Source organism: Ovis canadensis, chromosome 21 (genome assembly GCF_042477335.2).
Source record: "Ovis canadensis isolate MfBH-ARS-UI-01 breed Bighorn chromosome 21, ARS-UI_OviCan_v2, whole genome shotgun sequence".
Lineage (NCBI taxonomy): Eukaryota > Metazoa > Chordata > Mammalia > Artiodactyla > Bovidae > Ovis > Ovis canadensis.
The window spans coordinates 25,030,736-25,054,223 of record NC_091265.1 but is presented as its reverse complement, the minus strand read 5'-3'; the positions used below and the strand labels follow the sequence as shown (position 1 = coordinate 25,054,223).

Here is a 23,488-nt window from a genome sequence, read left to right as displayed (position 1 = left end):
AAAGAATATGTTTTTAGAATATTAATGTAGAGATTATCTTATTAATAGGTATTTTAAAGGATTTTTATAGAGTTCTTATAGACGTATTGAAATTAGTAACAGTATTGCTAACGTGACTAAACTGTAATAAAAATGGAAAGAGCGTTTTAAAAATGTAGTATTACAGGGACTTCCCTAGCGATCCAGTGGTTGAGACTTTACCTTTTAATGCAGAGGGTGCAAATTCTGTCCCTGGTTGGGGAGCTAAGATCCCACATGCTTTGGGGCCAAAAAACCAAAACATAAAACAAGTAATATTGTAAAAAAGTTCAGTAAAGACAATGGTCCACATCAAAAAGTGTTTTAAAAAGTTTTGGTATTACAGAGTAAGCCCTCTGTATCCTCGGGGTTCCACATCCACAGATTCAGCCAACTATGGATTGAGAATATTCAGAAAAGAAAATTCCAGAAAGTTCCAAAAAAGCAAAACTTGAATTTGCTTTGTGCTGGCACCTTTATTTGCATAGCATTTGCGTTGTATTAGGAGAAGGCAGTGGCAACCCACTCCAGTACTTTTGCTTGGAAAATCCCATGGACGGAGGAGCCTGGTGGGCTGCAGTCCATGGGGTGGCTAAGAGTTGGACACGACTGAGTGACTTCACTTTTCACTTTCATGCATTGGAGAAGGAAATGGCAACCCACTCCAGTGTTCTTGCCTGGAGAATCCCAGGGACGGGGAAGCCTGGTGGCCTGCCGTCTATGGGGTCGCACAGAGTCGGACACAACTGAAGCAACTTAGCGGCAGCAGCAGCAGCAGTGGTCTAAAGATAAAGTATACTGGAGCATGTGTGAGGTTATATGCAAATACTATGCTATTTTATATGAGGAGCTTGAGCATTCTCAGATTCTGGTATCTGTGGGTGTCCTGGAACCTATCCCCTTGCAGATACTGAGGGACAACTGTACATAATCGAGTAAAGTGGATATGTTATTGATTTTAGAAAATGATAAATGGAAAGGGCCACTGTACAGCAGAAAGTTAATATTTGATGAGCAATGTTCATGAGGCAAATTTTAGATTTTCTTTTATGTAATTAATGAATGCTCTAAAACTACCCAAAGACTTTAAAGAGGATAAGCCACAGGAATTCCCTGGAGGTCCAGTGGTTGGAACTGTGCACTTTCACTGCTATGGGCCTAAGTTCAGTCCCTGATCAGGTAACTGGGATCTTGCAAGCCATATGGCACAAGTGAAAAAAAAAAGGATAAACCACAGTTTTAGGAAGTAGTTATACTTTACTGTGGGAGAAGGCAATGGCACCCCACTCCAGTACTCTTGCCTGGAAAACCCCTGGACGGAGGAGCCTGGAAGGCTGCAGTCCATGGGGTCGCTGGGGTCAGACACGACTGAACAACTTCACTTTGACTTTTCACTTTCATGCATTGGAGAAGGAAATGGCAACCCACTCCAGTACTCTTGCCTGGAGAATCCCAGAGACGGGGGAGCCTGGTGGGCTGCTGTCTGTGGGGTCGCACAGAGTCGGACACAACTGAAGTGACTTAGCGGCAGCATACTTTACTGTGAGGTACTCAACTCTATTTACTTTAGAATTGGTCCAGTTATATGAATAAGTTGAAAACATTGGAAATAGAAACCATTGTTATTACTACAGTGTTTAATATACTCTGGAAATTATGTAATGCATTAGAGCTTATAATGGTTTCCTTAAATTTAAAGGAGTTCTCCTTTTTTAATAGTTTTCTGTGTTATTTAAGTTATTTTAAAAAAGTTTTTTTTGACTGTACTGCACAGTAAAATAAAGTATGTTCAAAAGGTGAAGAGTGTGTTTCTGTATTTGAGATAAACTTTGCTGTATTTTTGTTTTCATTAGGTTACCTTATATGAATGTCATTCACAAGGAGAGATCCGGTTGTTGCAGTCTTATGTGGATGCTGATGTATCCTTTCCTGGGTTTTTGGTATTATTGGCTAAAGAAATTGACTTTGAATAAGTACCTCAAAACTTTTGTACCTTACTTTGTTAACTTTATCTAATGCTGTTCCTTCACTGTTACTCAAGAGATTCTTGGTATCTAGTTTTCCTGATCCCGGGAAGCCACTGTCAGGGTGGATATGAGGGCGGACAGTACAGGTGGCTAGAGATGAGAGCTGGAAATTCAATAATAGAAAGTTATAGCAGAAAGTAGTTAAAACTTGCTGTTTCTTTGACCTTGCTTAGATTTTTATCATTTCAGGGCAGGGATATTGGTGAATTTCGGTTGATCAGAAACTGTGCCTGACAGTCATATCAAGTATTTGGTCAGCAGAGCCTACAGGGAAAAAAAATAAGCATGTTTGTTTAGGAAATGAAATATTGTAAAACATGGGTTTATAAAGAAAAGAAAGCTTTAAAAAACCAAAGGATACAACAGTCAAAGCTTGGTGATAAGATTTCTTCCAGATCCATTTGGAAAACCTAGCAAGTAAGAAAAAGAACATTTTAGTCTTCCCTTAGGTGGTAAGGAAGGAGGTGACCTTTGGCATTATTGGGAAAGTCTCACACAGGAAAAGGTGGAAAACTGAATAGTTAGCTGATTTTTATCTAGAGGTACATAGAGTTGTTGAGATAGAGCCAGGGTCAGCAAATTACAGCCTGTGGAACTGGTCACCTGGTTTTGTTTTTGTTTTTTTTAGTTTCAATTATTTATTCTTAATACCAGAAACATTTTGTATTAGGAAATAGCCGATTAACAATGTTGTGATAGTTTCAGGTGAACAGTGAAGAGACTCAGCCATGCACATTCACGTATCCATTCTCCCCCAAACTCTCACTCTCATCCAGGCTGGCACATAATGTTGAGCAGAGTTCCATGTGCTATACAAGGGTTTTTGTTGGTTATGCATTTTAAATACAGCAGTGAGTACATGATCTTCCCAAAGTCCTTGACTATCCATTCCCCCGGAAACCTGTTTTTATAGATAAATTTGGGGGATACAACCTATGCCTATTCATTTACATATTGGCTGTGGCTGCTTTCAGAAGACAGGTAAACAGTTGTGCAAACAGCAAAATAGTAATCAAAATTGAGTGGAAGGATTGGGTTTGTTTGATCACTTGGTATAGATTTTAGACCTAAAATCTTCATTGTTTCAACCCTGATGGTATAAAGAAAAACGGGAACTTCTTTGTCAAGAGCTTCAGCAGTTCTTTGGACATTATTGTGGTCATTGATGTGTTTCCTTTTCAAAAGCAAATTATATTTCTTAACTGGGATTTCTTAGGCTGATGAAAACTTTTACACTTGTGCGTGGACATATGATAGTAACACAAGCCATCCTCTGCTGGCTGTTGCTGGATCTAGAGGCATAATTAGGATAATTAATCCCATAACAATGCAGTGCATAAAGGTGGGTTTTCTTGTTAAATTGTCGATCTGCTTCTTTTGTATGCACACCTGTAAAAACTTGCCATGTTGAATTTAAAACGGAGTCAGTTTCTGTGCAGTTTTTAATTTGGTTTGTACTTTGCCTGTTGCTTCCTTTAGACAAGTCTTTTGAGACCTTTGTCATATTTGGGTCATGCAAATTAAGGAATAAATGGGAAAATTTTATCATTTGCACTGTTTGCTATTAAAATCATTTCTGTTCTTTTGCTTTATCCTGAGAAGCTCTAAATGAACAATAACTAAAGAGTGAGCTCATTTTTCAAGAACCCCTAAATAGGAGTATGGAGTCAAGGATACTTTGTAAAGAATTAAAAAGTGAAGCCTTGGAAGTTGATACTAAAAGAAATTTTACAAATCACTTTAACTCTGGGGGCACATTAGAATCACCTGAGAATCTTTTAAATCCTTGCTGTGGCTCAGAATATCTGCAAATGGGACTTCAGTGTCATTTATTTTTCCTTCAAGCTGGGTGATTTTAATATGCAGCCAAGGTTGAGAACCACTACTTCAAGTGAAATTATTTTTCCATTCTTTGAAGATTAGTGAAAATGAATTTATTGATTTTTATATGAAAGTTGAAGTGTCTTAAATTTATTATAGCACTATGTTGGCCATGGAAATGCTATCAATGAGCTGAAATTCCACCCAAGAGATCCAAATCTTCTCCTGTCAGTAAGTAAAGGTAAGAGAAACAAATGTTTCCTTGTATAGTTGTATTTATTTGGGAGTGAGTTGGGTTTTTTGTTTGTTTAGTTTTGTTTGACTTCGGGACAAACTAATCTAAGGGAAATTTCCAAATTTAAAACAAAGTAAGTTTTAGAAAAATTTTGGGCTACATTAGCATCCCCAAACCAAGAACTGGAGAATGGGACCATGAAGTACACTGTTCTGTAAGATGTAGATAAGATAATTGACACTGAGGATTAGATGTATGTTACCCTTATTTACCATATTGCATTATGATTATTCTAGAACTTTATCCTCAATTGAATTATCATACTAAACTGTACTAATTTTAATGGCAGGTCACTGAAGTTGCAACATTTTTAGTAGTTTGAAGGTAGTCTAGCAAATTTCTGATGCTTTCCAACCATGTAATAAGAAATAGTGTATCTGAAAATCCATGATGCTTTTTTTTGCCTCTCTCTATAATGCTTCTATTTTATAAAAGATTCCCTACAGGATTCCTTAAAATGCTAAGTTATCCAGTGTAAGCTCTTCTAAATGTTTTCCTTCCTTACAAAGAGAAAGCATTGTCTTGCTCTGTATGCCGATGTTGGCATTGTAAATTTATTTTGGGTTCAGACAGGCCTCTGAATCATTCTTAAATTTCTGAGCTCTCTAAAGTGATTTGAGTTGTTCTTATTTCTACATTCTGTTTTTTATTGCCCTTTCTCTTTTCATTTCTACATTATTATTCTAGTCAAATGTATTCTTTTCTTAACAGCTATCACACCTATAACCTAACCCCCATATTAAAAGATATCCTCAAATTAAAACTCTTACATGAAAAATATTTCAATGTGATTTTTCAACTATCAAGGCTTGTTTGGAAATAGACACCTAAGAAGAGAGCTGACAACTTTTTCTCTTCTGTTAATAACAGTAACTGGGCTCAGATATTCTTTTACAGGTAACATAGACCATAATGCCTTACTTGTTCTTAATGTCACAGTTTCCTAATCTTGCTCTTCCCCCATTGTGTTAGAGCATTTTTCAAACAGCTTTTCAAAATGAACAGGAATTTTTCTGCAAGTAAAACTCTCAAGAAAGGGAAAGACAACTTATAGGAAAAAAAAAGATATGCAAAGTGTGTATCTAATAAGGGACTTAAATCAAGAGGTCATATAGTTCAGTAATAAAAAGACAACCAAATTAAAAGCAAACAAAGGCTTTAAAAGTAGACATCTTTTGAAAGAATAGGCAAGAATGTCCAATAAGCACATGGAAAAGCACTCATTGTTAATCACTGCTGCTGCTCCTAAGTCGCTTCAGTCGTGTCTGACGCTGTGTGACCCCATAAACGGCAGCCCACCAGGCTACCCCGTCCCTGGGATTCTCCAGGCAAGAACACTGGAGTGGGTATTGTTAATCATTAGGGAAATGCAAATCAAAAATACAGTGAGATAACCACTTCATACCTACTAGGATGATTGCAGTGAAAAAGACAGTAAAATAGGGAACCCCTTCATCCATTGCTGGTAGGAATGTAAAATGTGTAAGCACATTGAAAAACAATCTGGCAGTTCCTTAAAAAGCTAAACATAGAATTACACTCCTAGGTACGTGTATCTTCAAGAGAAATGTAAATGTCTGCACAAAAACTTGGATGCAGATTGAAATCATTGCTACAAAAAGAAATCATTTTTGTAGCAATGTTTATTTCCACTACTAACAATATGTTGTATAATATGTTAATATTACACAGTATAGACATTGTTATATTTCAAACTCTGCTTGGTATTTATGAATATTGCTTTCTATTTATTTTGTTGCTGATGTTCAGTGGAAAATGAGATTGCTCAGATTACAGTTATAGAATTTTTGAAAGGTCCATAATACTCTAAATAATGTCCCAATATGTGTATGTTTCAATCATATTTTTAGATTTACTGTAGAGATCTTATAAATCTACTTTGTCCTCTTCAATTTGTAAATGTGGGTATGGTAGAGGGAAAAACTAGTACCCTTGAAAGTTTGAACTCATACCTAGTTAAATCTACAAGTAATATAAATATTTTAAGTTCCTATACGATATGGATTCCTTCTTAGTCATTACTGTGAATGAGTTAAGTCCAAACTTTGGTAGTTTTTTCTTTAAAGAGATATTAAAAGTCCACAGTAAATGAATGATAAAAGTTTATGTTAATTTTTTTATGTCTGTACTAGATCATGCTTTACGATTATGGAATATCCAAACGGACACTCTGGTGGCAATATTTGGAGGTGTAGAAGGGCACAGAGATGAAGTTCTAAGTGCTGTAAGTTGAAAGCTACAGGGCAGTGACCTTCAGGTTACAAAGCTGTGAACAATCCCTATAAGAAAGCACGTAGTTTGTTTCATGTAGCTTGGCAGGCAGTTATTTCATTTACTGTGACAGATAAGGTTTTAACTTAAAGATGAAGAAATAAAGCAAGTAGGCTCTTTGTGTTTTATCTGTACTCTTGCACGTGTTTTACCAGCACCTGGATTCTCATGAAAGAATTCTGTGAACTTGTTCTTTTCCTTTTTTAATCTAAAATCACCAAGTTACCTTTTGTTGTTTCTCAGTTATTAAAGGAAAAGGTTAACCTACTTGGCAATTAAGAAATTTTTTCACCTTTTATTTGAAGTTGAAATATAAGTTACTCATTTCTAGGAGGTATTGTTCACACTGACTTTTAGATAACTTCCCTTTGATGGCATGGTGTTGTCTTTATGCTTTGTATTACAATCTGTTGATCTGTTTTAGTGATATTAAGTGTTTTTAGTTAAGTTTCAGATTTTGTGTTGTTTAGGTTTATTTACCTTCTGTGTGTAGCTTACTTATTTAGTAGTCTTACAGCTCTTCAGCTTTTTTTTTAACTATTTTTAAAGGGCATTATATTTTGAAGCATGTGATATTTTAATTGGAGGTACTAAATATTCCTATATGCTTTTGTGAGAATCATACCTACCTTAAAGGATTTTCTAGAACTTGCAGAATTCTATCTGGCTTTATGTATGAAGAAACAAAGACTACTGTCCTTACTTAAAAACTGAATGAGAGCTCCTGGCTCTAGAGGTGTCTTGTTGCTATTGACAGTGAGGTTATTAGGAAAAGTAGCAGCTGCCAGACTTCTGAATTCAATAAACACCAAACCTGAAGCTCTCAGGCTTTTGTAAAACTGTGTTCATGATTGATTCAAAGGTTGGATTAACATAGAATATCTAGATTAGTGAGGAAAGTACTCTCCTTAAACAAAACTCTCTACTGTTATTTCTTAAAATGAAAGCAGGGGTTAGTTTGTATCTCTTTTGTACCAATAGGAATTCACTGCTAGAAGGATTGTGTGAGATTGTCATTGACACATGTACCATGTGCTAAAGTAACTATCTCTGAGCCTCAGTGTCTGATCTGTAAGATGAGGTGAAAAAAGGTTGTTACAATAGATGATCTGTTAGGAGCTCATTAAAAATTAGTAAACAGCAAATGAGGAAATGTTGCTTCCTTTTTAAGACATATTTTTCTTTGTTCATTTAAAAAGTGAACTTTAAAACCAAGGTACCCGACTTATCTAAGTGTTTTGGCTTAGATGTACAAGTAAATTTCAGTTGTTTAAAGGACTCCTAATTTCACATGCAGATACCAGTTTCATTGCTTCATCTGGGTTGGACAAAGAAAAATAACAACCATTCAGGTTTTTATGTCACAGAATAATTGTTTTACCTCAGCATTAGGTTCACCTTCAAAATCAAACAAAGGAAATATTTGGCTAAAGGTAATTGATAGAACTAAATTAAAAGAGTTTACTTCTTACCTGCCATATTGCATAAGCTCATATATTGTGGTGATAACAAGTCAGTTAAAACTAAATCTTGAAAGTGGTAAAAACTTTGTGACCTATGGCCTATATATATGAAACACAAAATGTTAGTGTTGTGGTTTGAAATACAATTTTCATAGTACTGGACATGAGATGAAAATCAGCATAATTTGGGGAAATAATTTACATATTTAATTTAAGCTTTTCTTTTTTATATACAGGATTATGATCTTTTGGGTGAAAAAATAATGTCTTGTGGTATGGATCACTCTCTTAAACTTTGGAGGATCAATTCAAAGAGAATGATGAATGCTATTAAGGACTCTTATGATTATAACCCAAATAAAACTAACAGGTAACAGCTATAGTATTTAAAACAATATGCTATCTTATGCCTTTGAATAGTGTTTTACTTTTTCAAAAATTGTTATATAAGTCTCCAGTATTGAGTTGAGAACCCCCTCTTTTAATAACTTTAAGGTATAATTTATATGCCATAAAACTCATTGAATTTAAATGAAAGCCTTTATTTTTATCTAATTATGTTTGTGGCTCATTTTTCAAAATCACTTTCAGTTATATTTTTATCTTAATTTAGTAGCCCATTTCACATATTTTATTTAGGTACGCATGTGCTAATGTTTATTAGCACTGCTTGTCAACACTGTAAATTCTAATTGAAGACAGTAAGTCATAATTTTTTCAGTGGGGTTCTTAGCTTTAATTCATGATAGACACTCTCCTTTAAATGATACTCACTTCACTAAACAGAAAATTCAAAAGCAGGAGGTTTGTTCTAAGGGACTACATGTGGGAACTTTTCAGTTTTCTTATTTTTGAAAAACCTCAGTTCTTAATTAATTTACTATCTTTTTCAGAATCTTATCAAGCTATTTACTCTTTCACTGTGACTGTCCTATGTTTGTAAATGTTAACTTTGTTTGCTCTTTTCATTTTAGCAGTTAATTCCCTGGTTATCGACCCACATTATGAGTAGATTGTTAGTTGAATTTGTAACCATAAGTAAATATTTTAATACAATGACCGTCATCACATCTCAGGCCTCTTAAGAATTGGCACAGCTTTTAAATTCTGTTTTAAAACACCAGGGGTTAGTACAATATTAAATTTATGTTTTTGTATTTTCTAGAGCTTTGGAATAAATAGAAGTTGTATTTTATAGCGTACAGAAAGTAACTGAATTATGCTGGTGGTCTTGAAAGAGGTTTAACCATAGATTATAATACATATTTGGCTAAAAAGCAATTAAGCTATAGCAGTTAAGAATTTATATCAAGTCATTAATAACATTTTAATGTTTTAATAAAGAAAAGATCTGGGAGTTTCCTGAGCCCCGAGGGGTTAGGATTCCAGGCTTTCACTGCTGTGGCCCTAGTTCAGTCCCTGGCTGTGGAACTGAGATCCTGTGAGCCACCAAAAAAAGGTGAAAAAAAGATCCCACAAATTGGGAAATGTATTTGAAATGATTGAGCTCAATATCTTTTTTATGTATGAGGGAAAAGCCAAAGAGAAGACTTGTGCCCAAGATACAACTAATTCATGATATATGATACTTCTTCAGTTACTTCACTTTAAAAACTAAATCACTTACTAGATTAGAAATGTTAGGTATACATTTAATTAACTGAAGAATTGGTAGCAACTTCTCTAGCTTATGGTTTTGTCACAAACATCTTTAAGGAAAAATTGTGCCATATTTTACTTTTCTAAATACAGGAAAAGTTCTAACTAATAAATGTCAAATTCCTGTCAGATCGTCTTCAGAAATTGTTGTTCTAGGCAGGATTCTCACTAACTTTATCTTTACCAGACTTTGAAATGTGTCATTGTTTCTGGAAGATGACTATCTTTTGAAATAAGGTAGGTGTGTTAGCTTTCATAGACCATTGTTAATATGAAAGGATTGAGTTGGTAGCTTAGCATTTTCTGTGAAAAAATTTCAGCTCTAAGCAGATGTCTTTTGTTATTGGTTAGGATAGCCAGAATTGAAGTAATTGATTTTGGTCTATATATAGTAAGGCGGGAAGTTGCAGTTTTTATAAATGAAATTTGATAGGATGAATACAAAATTCAGTTGCGAGCTAATAATGGAGTAAAATGTAGAAACAAAAACAGAAGGGGATTTTAGTTCCCAATAAACAGATCAGAAGGTGTTTAGTTTTACAGGAACACAGACGAACTAATACTCATCTGTTTTTCTTTTCAGAGTTTTATAAATCCTAAAAAAATTTAGCTTCTGCTACACATTTTTCTCTAACTTTTGATATTTCCATTTCAGGCCATTTATTTCTCAGAAAATTCATTTTCCTGACTTTTCTACCAGAGACATACATAGAAATTATGTCGATTGTGTGCGATGGTTAGGTGATTTGATACTTTCCAAGGTATGGTAACTGCTGTTAAGCTGAATTTCCATTGTTTGTGTGAGTTGGAATTCTGCAGGGAGCACAGTTTTTGATGCAGTTGATAAATTGTGTAACAGATGGGAAATTGCTTTTTTTTTTTTTTAAGTCTCATGATACTTTGAAAATTCAGAAACTTATTTTGGCATAAAACATTCTGATGAACTATAATTTGTGCTCTAGTAAGAAAAAAAATGTTAACTTGCAAGATGATATTCTCTGATATCTAGTGTTACTGTAAAATTACCAATATCTAAAGCCAGTAGTAGGGTTTTTTGGGGGGTTTTGTTTTTAATGTTCGTGTCTATTTTAGTGAACTTACATGTACAAAAACAAATAGATAAAGTTGGCTCATGGGCTCTAGTTTGCCAGCCCCTGCTCTAGTATGTTGATATATATTTTTTCTACTGATAATTTAGGGAAGTTGGTGGTGATGTCATCTGAACTAAAAGTTTAGGATTGTCAGATTTGAACAAATTGCTATCCAGTTTCTTCTTGGTATAGGTTTCAGGGCATTTCACTGTTTCTTGGGTAGAGCCTGATTATTTATTTTTTCCTTAACCAATGAAGGTATAGTTTTACTTTTTTATTTTTTAACCTTTGATTTTGAGATTAAATTCACAGGAAGTTTCAAAGTCAGTTTAGAGAGGTTTCACATTGCCCTTCACCCAGTTTGTCCCATTGGTTATACCTTATATATACAGTATCAAATCCAGGAAACTGACATTGTAAGTGTATGTGTAGCTGTATGTTATTTTATCGAATGTGATTTTGTCATTTCAAGAATGTTTCTGTATGGGACCTTTTAAGGTTATTTTTCACTCAGTGTAATGCCATCCAAGCTGTATATGTCAGTAGGTCTCCCTTTTAGTTGCTAAATAGTACCCATGGTGTGGATGTACCACAGTTTTTTTAACCTTATTCATCTATTGTAGGACATTTTGGTCCTTTCCAGTTTTTGGCCTGTTACAAATAAAGCTGCTATTGAACAGTCGTGTGTAGGTTTTTGTGTGGACTTACGTAAGTTTTCACTTCTCTGGGATAAATGCCTAGAAGGGCAATTGCTGGGTCATGGTTACATTTGTTTAGTTTTTTAAGAACCTGCCAAACTATTTTCCAGAGTGGCCGTGCCATTTTACATTCCCACCAGCAATATATGAAAGATGCAGTGTCTTCGAATCTTCGCCAGCATTTGGTATTGTCACTATTTTTTATTCTAGCTGTTCTGATAGGTGTGTAGTGATAACATCATCATGGTCTTAATTTACATTTCCCTGATGGTTAGTGGTGTTGATCATCTTTTTTATGTGCTTATTTACCATCCATATATCCTTTCAACGATGTCTCTCTGTATCTTCTGCTCATTTCCTAATTGGATTTGTTTTGTTTTTTTACTGTTGAGTTTTGAAAGTTCTTCATATGTTCTAAGTCCTATGTCAGATAAGTAGTCTGCAAATTTTCTCTTCCAGTCTGTAGCTTGTCTTTTCATTCTCTGAACAAGGTCTTTTGCAGAGCAAATATTTTCAATTTTGATAAAGTTTAATTTATTGATTTTTTTTTAATTTTTTTTTTTATGGATAATGCTTTTGCTATTATTTTGAAACGCTCTTCACTAAGCCCTGGATCCCCTGTGTTTCAAAAGTTTTTTATAATGTTTTGTATTAAATTTATGGTCCATTTTAAGTTAGTTTTTGTATGACATTTAGGTAAAAAGTTCATTTTTTGCCTATAGTTTACCCAACTGGGTAAGTGCCATTTGTTGAAAGCCTATCTTTCTTCTGAATTGATTTTGCGCTTTTTTCGAAATTGTTTGGCCATGCTTGTAGGAGGCTGTTCTGGTTATTCTGTTCTGTTCCCTCTACCAGCACTACATACGCAGGCTAGATTACTCTAGCTCCTTAATAAGTCTTGGAATTGGTAGAGTAATTTCTTCCACTTTATTCTTTTTCAAAATTATTTTCATCTAGTTCCTTTGCCTTTCTGTATAAGGTCTAGAATTATCTTGTCTACATTTACTGAAAATCTTGCTGGAATTTCTTTGGGGGTAAGGAACATTTTAATTGGAATTGTGTTAAACCTGTGCATCAGTTTGGTGGATAATTAATATCTACTCTGCTTAGTTTTCTTGTCCTTGACTGGTATGTCTGTTCATTTATTTAGACCTTTGATTTTTTGTCAGCATTTTGTAGGTTTTTTAAAATATAACTTTTTATTTTGATTTTGGCTGTGGTGGGTTTGGCTGCATAGGCTTTCCTCTCGCTGTGGCGCATGGGGGCTGCTCTCGAGTGGTGGTGCATGGGCTTCTCATTGCAGTGGCTTCTCTTGGTGCAGAACACAGGCTCAATAATTGCAGTGCATGGGCTCTGTGGCAGGTGGGATTTTCCTCGATCAGGGATCGAAGCCATGTCTCCTGCATTGGCAGATGGATTCTTCACCACTGAGCCACCAGGGAATCCCCAGCATTTTGTAGTTTTGAGCATGCAAGTCCTCTACCTACTTTGTTAGATGTATACCTTAAGTATTTCTCTTTTTTGAGTGACTATAATAAATGGTATTTCTGATTTCCATCTCTTTGTGTTCATTGCTAATATATAGAAATAAATTTATTTTTGTCTATTAATCTTGAATCCTATCTATTTTAACTACTTATAATTCAAGAAGGGTGGTTTGTGGGGTGTTTTTTTTTTTTGCTGATTACTTGGGATTTTCTACGTAAATCATTTCATCTCTAAATAAGGACAGTTTTTGTATCCTTCCTTTCTGAACTGAATTTTTAAAGAACTTTCCATTTTTTGTCTCATTTCACTGACAAGTTTCTGGTGCTACATTGAATATAGCAGTGTTAACTCATTAATGACTGGGGGATTTTTGCAGAAACTAACTCCTGTGGCCAGTGATGTTTATTTTGACCAGTCAAAAATTAGTTCTGTTATTTCACGAAACTGTACAGGTGCCTGTAGTCAGTTACACCTGGCATACCTATAATTCCTCCAATTTTTGTGAAATGTTGTCTTCAATCCACTTTTCTGTAGAAGTACAGGAGCAGTCTCCAGCACTATTGCATTTTCACTTTGTATCAGAATCACTAAGATTTTTTTGTTGGTCTGATATTCACATCATCTGAATTAACTAAATTCTGAAGAACTATTGTCTTCTGAGACACTAGTATATATGTCACTTAGACATAGAACATATCCGCATAAAATTCACTGAAAAATTCTTCCTCAAAATTTTGTGATGTGTCACTTCTGAAAATTTTATGTTTATAATATACACAGAGTTGGAAAAAAATGTAAGTGATAATGACAGTCATAAGTTGTATGATGAACCCTTGGTGCAGTTTAAGCTCTGACAACTTAACACGGTGATATTGATTGTATCACTCTAAAAACATTGATACATCTCCAGTCAATAGCATTCAGGTAACAAAAGATATATTAATATGTCTCTGGTCAGTAATGTGTTAAGAGCAGACTTCCTAGGCTTGTTTCTGATGTTAAAGGGGGAAAGAATTCAGTCTTTTGCAATTATACGTATCAGCTGTATGATTCTTTTTTAGTACTTAATTTTGGACTGTGTCAGGTCTTAGTAGCGGCACTCCGGACCTTCGTCACCTCATTCAGGATCCTTCCTTGTACACATGGGCTCTCTGGTTGTGGTGCACGGGCATAGTTGCCCTGCGGCATGTGGGATTTTAGTTCACCTGCTAGGGGTTAAACCAATGTCCCCTGTATTGCCAAACACTCTGGACCACCATGGAAGTCCTAGCTGGGTGATTTTTGTAGATGTTCTGTATCCAATTGAGAGTTGTTCTTTTACCTAAATTTTTCAAAGTTTTATCATGAATAGGTGTTGAAGTTTGTCAAGTACTTTTTCAGCATCAATTGATATGATCATTGTTTTTTTTTATTTTAGCCTGTTAATGCAATGGACTGCACTGATTGTTTTTGAATATTGAATCACTGGAATAAGTTTACTTGGTCATGCTGTATAATTCTTTTTATATGTTGCTGAATTCTGTTTGCTAATATTTTGTTTTAAGAAGTTTAAATGTGTATTAATGAGATATAATATTGATCTAAAGTTTTGTTATTTGTCTTTGTCTGGTTTTGATATCAATAATACTGGCATTTGGGCTGAAAAATTTTTGAGGAGGAATTTAAAAATTAAAAACTTGATTTCCTTAAAAGTGAAAAGGTTGTTTGAATGAAGTTTCATATTGGGTGAGTTGTGATAAGGTAAAGTCACTCAGTCGTATCCGACTCCTTGTGACCCCATGGGCTGTAGCCTACCAGGCTCCTCTGTCCATGGGATTTTCCAGGCAATAGTACTGGAGTGGATTGCCATTTCCTTCTCCAAGGGATCTTCCCGACCCAGGGATCAAATCCGGGTCTCCCACATTGTAGATAGACGCTTAACCGTCTGAGCCACCAGGAAAGTGGTAGTTTGTGCTATTTCAGGAATTGATCCATGCCATCTAATATAAAATTTATGTGTGGAGAGCTGTTTGAGTATTCACTTATTATCTTTTTGATATCTGCAAGGTCTTTAGTGATAGCCCCTGTTTCATTCCTGAAATCAGTAATTTATATCTTCTTCTCTTTTGTCAGTCTTTTTAGGAGTTTGTCAGAATTATTTTGTTACCTTCTGTCTCCTTTTCTTAGTTTCCTGTGAGTGTATTTTGTTTTTCTGTTTGCTAGTTTTGGGAGCTTTGATTATTTAGTCAAGACTTTTCTAATGTAAGCTTTTGGTGCTGTAAATTTCCCAGTCAGCACTGCTTTAGCTGCTTCTCACAAAAATTTTGATACGCAGTGTGCTATTTAGTTTTTGGTAGTGGTTTAGTCACTAAGTCATGTCTGACTCTTTGCGACCCCATGGACTGTATGTAGCCTACCAGGGTCCTCTGTCCATAGGATTTTCCAGGTAAGAGTACTGGAGTGGGTTGCCATTTTCTTCTTCAGGGGATCTGATCTTCCCAACCCAGGGATCGAACCTGGGTCTCCTACAGTGCAGGCAGATTTTTTACTGACTAAGCTACTAGGGAAGCCCATTTAGTTTTTAAGTGTTAGAAAATTTTCATTATCTTTCTCTTATTGATTCTAGTTTGATTCCATTTCGGTCAGTCAGTATATATTCTTTATGATTTTGATTCTTTAAAATTTTTCAGATTTGTTTTATGAGCCTGTTTTGGGTATGTTCCATGGGAGCTTGAAAAGAACGTGTATTCTATTGTTGGGTGGAGTGTTCTGTAAATGTCAGCTAGATCCTATTGGTTGTTGCTGCTGCTGCTGCTAAGTCGCTTCAGTTGTGTAAGACTCTGCGACCCCATAGATGGCAGCCCACCAGGCTTCCCCATCCCTGGGAGTCTCCAGGCAAGAACAGTGGAGTAGGTTGCCGTTTCCTTCTCCAAGATCCTATTGGTTGAATGTGGTTGAATTTTTCTGTGTCTTTGTTGATGTCTGTCTGCTCTTAAGTGCTGAAGTCTTCAACTATAATCATGAATTTTTCCCTTTCTCCTTCAGTTCTGTGACATATTGCAGCTCTGTTGGTTAGCATATACACATTTAGTATTGCTTTTTCTTGGTAGCTTGACCCTTTTGTCATTGTGGAAGGTCCATCTCTATCTCTGGTAGATTTTTTTGCTTTGATGTCTCCTTTTATCTTATAGTATAGTATATCTATATAGTATCTTATAGTATAGTATAGCTGTTCTTTCTTTCCTTTAATTAATGCTTACATGGTATAACTATTTCAAACCCTTTACCTTTAATCTACGTGTATTCTTACATTTGAAGGGAGTTTCATACAACATACAGTTGGGTCATACTGTTTTTTAATCCACTTTGAGAAACTGTTTTAGCTTGTAAATTTAGACTGTTTATATTTGAGCCTTAACTTTTCAATTGTTACACTGTCTGGCTTTTTTTTTTTTTTTTTGCATTTCTCTGGGTTTTCTCCCCTAAGTTCCTGTAGGTTATATGCACATATTTTAAAATTCCAATTTGATTTCTCTGTACTACCTCTGAGTGTATTTCTTTGTGTAGTTTGTATTTCTTTGTGTAGTTTGTTTTGTTCTTATATTTGCTCTGGGAGTTGCGATATATGTGTGTGATCATCAGTATATCAGCATTTTACCACTTCAAATGCAGTATAGGAAGCTTATCTCCCAGTTTGTCCTGCACTTATAATTGTTTTAAATATTTCCTTTACAATTGAAAACTTCAATAAATAATATTACAATTTTGCTTGACCCGTCAAGCAGAATTTAAAAACTTGAGGGAAAGGAGAATTTTGTGTTTACTCATTTTGCTTTTTCTGTTGTTCATTCCTCCTTTCTAATATTCCAGGATTCCTTCTTTTATCATTTCCCTTCTGTTCATAGAACATTCTATAGCTATTGATTTAGAATGTTGACAGATTCTTTTAGTTTTTTTTAGTTTAGGGATGTCCTCATTTCCCGTTTATTCCTGAAGGGTATATTCACTGAATAGAGCATTTTGTGTTCACAATTCTTTCTTTAAACATTTGAACAGTGTTGTTCCCCCTCTTTCTGGTCTCTGTCATTTGTAATGAGACATCTGCCACCATTGGAATTGGTTTTTCCTTATAGCTAAGGTATTCTTTCTGACTTAACTGCTTTGGGGATTTTTTTTTTTTTCTCCTTTATTTTTAGTTTTCAGAAGTTTGACTGTGCTCTGCTTGATATTGATGTCTTTGAGGGATTCATTTACTGTCTTGAATCTGTAGGTCTTTAGGGGACATAATTTGTCCCAAATATGGGGATTTTTTTCAGCCATCACTCAAATTCTTTTGTATCCCCTCTTTCTCCCCGCTCTCCTGTAATGGTACTTTAGATTTTTCATTTGGTCCCTGAGACTCTGTCATTTAATAAGTCTGTTTTTCTTTGTTCAGTTGGTAACTTCTTTGTTCAAGTCTTGTTCAAATTGGGTAATTTTTATGTTCTAACTTTGAATTTACTACTCTCATCTCTCTTCTGCTGGTGAGCCCTTCAGTTGTTCTTTATTTTAATTATAGTATTTTTAGTTCTAAAATTTCCACATGGTTCGTTTCTTTGCTGAGACTGTATTCTAAGTGTGTTTGTAATTTCTTACTGAACCATTTTTTTTCCAGATTTTGAACTTTTAATTTTGTATTTGCGTGAAGCATTTTTATGATAAGTTCAGTTCAGTTGCTCAGTCATGTCCGACTTTGCTTTAAAATCCTTGTCAGACAGTCGTAACATCTTTGTCATCTCATTGTTTGTGTCTCTTGTCATCATTTCTCATTAAAGTTGAGATTTTACATTTCTTGGTATGACAAATGAATTTTGATGGAGATATGGATATTTTGGATACTGTTAGGAAACTTGAGCTGTTATTTAGCTCTCTTACAGCAGGCTTCCTTTGATACATTTTCAGCTGTAAAGTGAATGCTGCTTCATGATTGGCAGGTGGCAGGGGACGTTCCCCACTTGGTTGACTTGGTGGTGATGTCTCTTTTCTATGGGGCAGGAGTTCAGGCTTTTTACGGGGACTCTGCTGACAACACCCTAGCAGGGAGGGGTTTGGAGCCCTCATGACTGCTCCCTGGTTGTTCTCCGCTGACACTGTGGTAGGTGGTTGTGAACGCCCTGGCTCTCTGCTCAATTTAGTCAGTCAGTTCAGTTGCTCAGTCGTATCCGACTCTTTGCGGCCCCATGGACTGCAGGACGCCAGACCTCCTTGCCCATCCCCAATTCTCAGAGCTTGCTCAAACTCATGTCCATTGAGTCAGTGATGCCATCCAACCATCTCATCCTCTGTCGCCCACTTCTCTTGACTCTTTGCTATGCCGCCTCTAAAACAACCCCAGGCAGAGAGGAGGAGGAGTCACGTCATTACTATGAAGGGTAGGGAGGAGTCAGCAGGGTATTCTGTACTTGAAGTGTTTAGTTACCACCTGTGAGAAGGGATCCCCACTGGGACTTTGCTGGTTCATGTGTGGGCGGGTCCACAGTTTTTTCTGTGGTATTGTTTACCTGAAGATTTTCTCTCATGCTGGGTTGCCACTTCCTGGTCCTTTGGAGAGAGTAGGCTTTGGGGGGCTTTGTTTTGTCTTTAGCTTTGTTGAGTCACTGCCTTCTCTAGCATGCAGTCTGGGATACAGAAAGGAGGCAAAAGAAAACCAAGGAACTCAGTGCCCCTCATGTCCCAGGGTCCTTCACCAGTCTGCCTCCTCCCTGCCCTTCAGACTTCTAAGTTGTATTCAGTGAGATGAACAGGGAAAAGTACCTCTACTTCATTGGTTGCTGGAAGCAGATGTAAAAAGGCAGTAAGTCTAAAATTTCTGCTCTTAGAACTTAATCAGATGATAGGAAAAGATTTCTGCATTTTAGATAAGAGGCTGAACTGAGTATTGTGGTCTCAAATCTGGCTCCACATCAGAACTACTGGGAGGACATTGTAAAAACAGATTCCTAAGCTTCATCCCCATGTATTCGACATCTGGCACAGGGACCTGCGGGTTTGTAATTGTTAGAAACTCTCTGGATGACTTTCAAGTACAGCCATCCATTAGTGTGGGTAGACTCTTTTTACCTCCCTATGCTTTAGCTCTCTGTGAGGGGACTTTACTGACTAAGGGTCCTTTGCCAGTACAGTCAGTAAGAAGCACTTGAAGAGCTATGTTACAATTCTGCTGCTTTGGCCTCCTCTCTCAGAAATTGTGATTCAGTGGAGTTGGGGCCAAGATGTGTTTTTAAAGAAAGCTCTACAGGCTGTCAGTCCAACTGTGCACTTAAAAGAGTCACCAGACTGGGTGCTCTCTAAGGGACTTTACAGTGAAGAACTTGTATAATGGATCTGTAACCCTGGGATTTTATATAATCTAAAAAAGGCAGAGAAGAAGAAAACATGTTCTTCACTCTCTAATCTCCCTATGACTGCGCTGTTAAACCATTGAAATGCCAGTGAACCCCACAGGGCTACCATATGTGGTTGTGTGGAATGTGTTCTGTAAAATACCAGTAAGCACCCTTCACCTCCACCAGGATTTCTCAGTCCTGGGTCTGAGATAATGAGGTCAGACAGTTCTTTTTTGTGGGAGGAGCCATTCTCTACTCTGCAGTTTTCAGCATTCTCTGGCCTCTCTTAACTGGAAGCCAGAGACATTGCCAAAGATCCCTTAACTGGCAAACCACTAGCCTACACAGGAATATAGATAGTGCCCTCTGTGTTGCGTTTTCTTCTCCCATTGTATTCTTCACCGCTTGTTCCTAAAGTAGAATGTATGTAAAGATTTCACTGTTGCAGCACAGACAAGGTGTAACTCAGCCTATTTCACTCCCGTCCCCTTACCAGTGTCGGGATACTGAATAACTGCTTTTATTGCCTTCTGTATAATCTGATCTGTAAGGCCCTTCTATGAATTCATTAGCTTTCCTACATCTATTGAGTACCTACCATGTAGTACAGATACTGCAGACGAAGGATTAATAGTTAACTGTATAAAGGGAACCACAGGAGATTGGAACCGCAGGAAATTAGAAGTGAAATAGGGAAAGATGGAATTAGCAGGGGCCATATTGAAGAACTGTGTATTCTAATAACTTTATTTTTGCTGTAAAATACTTAAGTCTCTGTATGCTGAAGTATCTAAGGCTGAAACTTGGTTTGGAAGAGAAGTTGTGACTTCAAAAATGAATATTCTAGATAGTGTAATGTTTTTGTATTGTTAAAATCTTGATAATCTGTAAGTGTAGATACTGATTCTGCAAATACAAATAAATATGTATATCATTGGACTCAGTTGAGGGATAACCAGGTTTAAAGAGCTGTGAATTCTGAAATGATAGTTGAGAAAAAGCTTTGTTTATAGTGTTTAAAATTCAGTTCTACAATTAACATTTCTTTTTTATCTCGTGTCTTTTTTTTAAGTCTTGTGAAAATGCCATTGTATGCTGGAAACCTGGCAAAATGGAAGATGATATAGATAAAATTAAACCCAGTGAGTCTAATGTGACTATTCTTGGGCGATTTGATTACAGCCAGTGTGACATTTGGTACATGAGGTTTTCTATGGATTTCTGGCAAAAGGTAGCAACATACTTTACATTTTGAAATTATTTGACTTAAAATCATGCAGTTTTAGTTTTATCTGAGTGCATCTGTGTTCTCTTTCCTCTTTAAATGTAATCTACCTTGATTTTTTGTATTATTTGCTTTGGCCTGTGATGTTATTTATTCTACCCTTGTGGCTCCACACACCATCTGCAATGCTTATTATAGATGAAATTGACAGGTGTCAATGTGGCAGTTAGATGTTTACTTTCCATAACATCTGTTACTAAGATTTAATGTTTTGGTGATTAGAATGTTCATCTTCTTATATAGAAAACCAACATGGAAGATAGAGACAAAATATTAGTTATCCAAAATTTTACAGAAGTTTGGTATTAGAATTTTATGGTAACACATTACTTGGCTATTTCTTTCTATATGAAAGCTTTGGAAAATTTCTGTGACTTTTATTATAGTTCTTTAAGGCAGAATGAAGAATATATGCTAATTGTGTATATTGTATAGTTCTTCAGAAATTTGTAAAATGGCTTAATTTATTCAGGACACCTTTGTGAAGCATTAGTTGCTCTTATCTTCATTTACAAATCATAAGTATAAGATGCAAAGAAATAACCAAGAGCATTGCCATAGGGTGGAGCTGAGATTTTTCTGCAATAAGAAAGCTATCTTAGGATCGCTTGAAATCTTTAGGTTTTTGTTTTGTTTTTGATGGGTTTTTAAAATATGTTTATACAGATGCTTGCACTGGGCAATCAGGTTGGCAAACTTTATGTTTGGGATTTAGAAGTAGAAGATCCTCATAAAGCCAAGTAAGTATTTAGAAATTCCTCCTCAGAATAATTTCTGAGTCAGAATAATTTCTGACTTTTCCTCCAGAGTGTGGTCACTATGGAGTAAGTAAGTGATACTTACAGTGCCATCCTTAACATCATTTGTAACGTTTACATTTTCAGCATATTGTAAAGTGTTTCTTTTTTATTCTAATAATAATTGTTTTTCCTGAGTACTTTGGTAGTAAGTGACATTCACTGTTTTTAAGTTTGATACTGACAGCATTGTGTGTGTGATATTTAACCTGTTGTCATGTTTTTTTTCCTAGATGTACAACGCTGACTCATCACAAGTGCGGTGCTGCTATTCGACAAACCAGTTTCAGCAGGGACAGCAGCATTCTTATAGCTGTTTGTGATGATGCCAGCATTTGGCGCTGGGACCGACTGCGATAAAGTACTTTTCCCAATCAAAATTAGCGTGTGTTTTCTGTGTACAATAGAACTAATGTATCCTGCTAGTAAGGGCACATAGAGCATTTAGAGTTGTCTGTCAGCATTCAGTCAGGCTGAGCTGAATGTAGTGATGTTTACACTGTTTACACTCTTTGTACTGTCTCCTGCTCAGACTCTACTGCTTTTAATAAAAATTTATTTTTGTAAAGCTGTGTGTTACTTTAGTTTGTTTTATTCATTGTGATGCAGTGTTGAAAGTAATAAAATTACACCTTATCTTTTTTCAGTGATGATTATTGTTTTATTTGCCTAACAGAAAAAGCTGTAAAACATAGTGATTAAGTATAAGCTCTGGAACTAAACTGAATTTTAATCTTGGCTCTGGCGTTAACTGACCTTGGATAATTAAAAGGATCACGTGATTTAATACATGTGAAGCAATTTGAACAGAATTTGACTCACCAAACTCTTACCTTTATTGGAAATTGTATTTCCTATGGTTTTATATTTCTTAATGATTTCTTCTATACTAACATTGTAATAAGCAGTCTATAAGAGTTATATAATGTTTTATCTTTACAGTTAGGAAACATTGCCATTTGATTTTACAGCTTGGTCATTAGGAATCTTAGTGGAAATATTATCATCAGAGCAAGGGAGGAGAGGACACAGCAGCTTAAATGCAGTGGGTTGAAAAAGGAAGGAAATGGAGAGTGTGTTTGTATAGTGAGTTCTTGTCCCCTTTTCTAGAAGAGTATTGGTTAAAATAAACAAGCAAATTGGTATCATAGGGTTGAAATAAAGCAAGAATAGAATTAAAAATATAAAGGCCAGAAAAATCCTCCAAAGAGGACCAAGATGACATACATTTAACCAGAAGCATTTAACCAGAAGCATTTAACCAGAAGCAGAAGAAAACCTGAGCAATCATACAGATAAGGTAGAAGGTGAAATGAAGGGAACCAGGGCAAAATACAAAAGAATGAATTTTGTCCAGCCCAGTACAGAAGTCCTGTACAGTCCAGTACAGAAGTATTTGTCTACATCTCTGATTATTTCCTTAGGCTCATTTGTCAGAATTAACAGGTGAAAGGGCATTTTTGTTAAGGACCAAATTCTTTTGCTCCAATAGTGTAGGTTTCTAAACTCATGAACCTTTTCTATAAATACATTTCTATGAGTATACCACTATTTAATATCTTCTGGACATGATAATTGCTTTTTACTATTTGCTGTTACATTTATTAACAGCCCAGTGCAGAAGTCTTTGTCGACATCTCTGATTATTTCCTTAGGCTCACTTGTGAGAATTAATACATGAAAGGGCATTTTTAAGGAACCAAATTCATTTGCTCCAACAGCGTAGGTTAGTGCTTCCTGAGGTTTTTGTTTTTAGCTCCTTTGTATATCTCTGTAGATGAGAGGTCAGCTAACTTTTTTTCTGACCTCTCTAACAGCCAGATGTAAATATTTTAGTACAGTCTCCATGACGTGTACTCGGCTCTGCTGCTGTAGCATGAATGCAGCCTTAGACATTACATAAACGAATGAGGCTCGCTGGTGCCAGAAACACTAGTTAACAGAAACAGGCAGTGGGCCATATTCAGCTCACAAGCCATTCATTGTTATGGATGTTAGCTATTAAAACAAACTTCAACAAGGCCCCTAAGATTGCTAAAAATTTAGGTTAACTAGCTTGCAATCAAAGATCACCAGACAGAAAATGAAACAAGCTGCTGTGACAGTTTAAACAATTTGCAATATGCTGAGACCTCTAAAGATTTCAGAATTATCAGAATACAGTCACATTTAAAATCAAATTGTTTGTGTCCTCTCATTTTCCATCAGTT

At 35.8% G+C, this 23,488-nt stretch overlaps 1 protein-coding gene across 2 annotated transcripts in view; it reads left to right on the top strand.

The window, feature by feature from the left end:
• The window catches only part of EED (embryonic ectoderm development), a 32,843-nt gene extending 10,997 nt beyond the window's left edge, over positions 1-21,846 (top strand). Inside the window, exons 4-13 of one of the 2 annotated variants that reach the window (XM_069564848.1) lie at positions 1,872-1,937; positions 3,262-3,387; positions 4,026-4,107; positions 6,315-6,406; positions 8,153-8,286; positions 10,231-10,336; positions 11,475-11,549; positions 20,269-20,427; positions 21,148-21,221; positions 21,512-21,846. In XM_069564848.1, coding sequence (XP_069420949.1) covers positions 1,872-1,937; positions 3,262-3,387; positions 4,026-4,107; positions 6,315-6,406; positions 8,153-8,286; positions 10,231-10,336; positions 11,475-11,549; positions 20,269-20,427; positions 21,148-21,221; positions 21,512-21,638 — 1,041 coding nt within the window. In that variant the 3' untranslated portion in view covers positions 21,639-21,846. The remainder of the gene's footprint in view (positions 1-1,871; positions 1,938-3,261; positions 3,388-4,025; positions 4,108-6,314; positions 6,407-8,152; positions 8,287-10,230; positions 10,337-11,474; positions 11,550-20,268; positions 20,428-21,147; positions 21,222-21,511) is intronic. The other variant, XM_069564846.1, reaches the window with a different exon arrangement.
• The last annotated feature ends 1,642 nt before the right edge of the window (positions 21,847-23,488 follow it).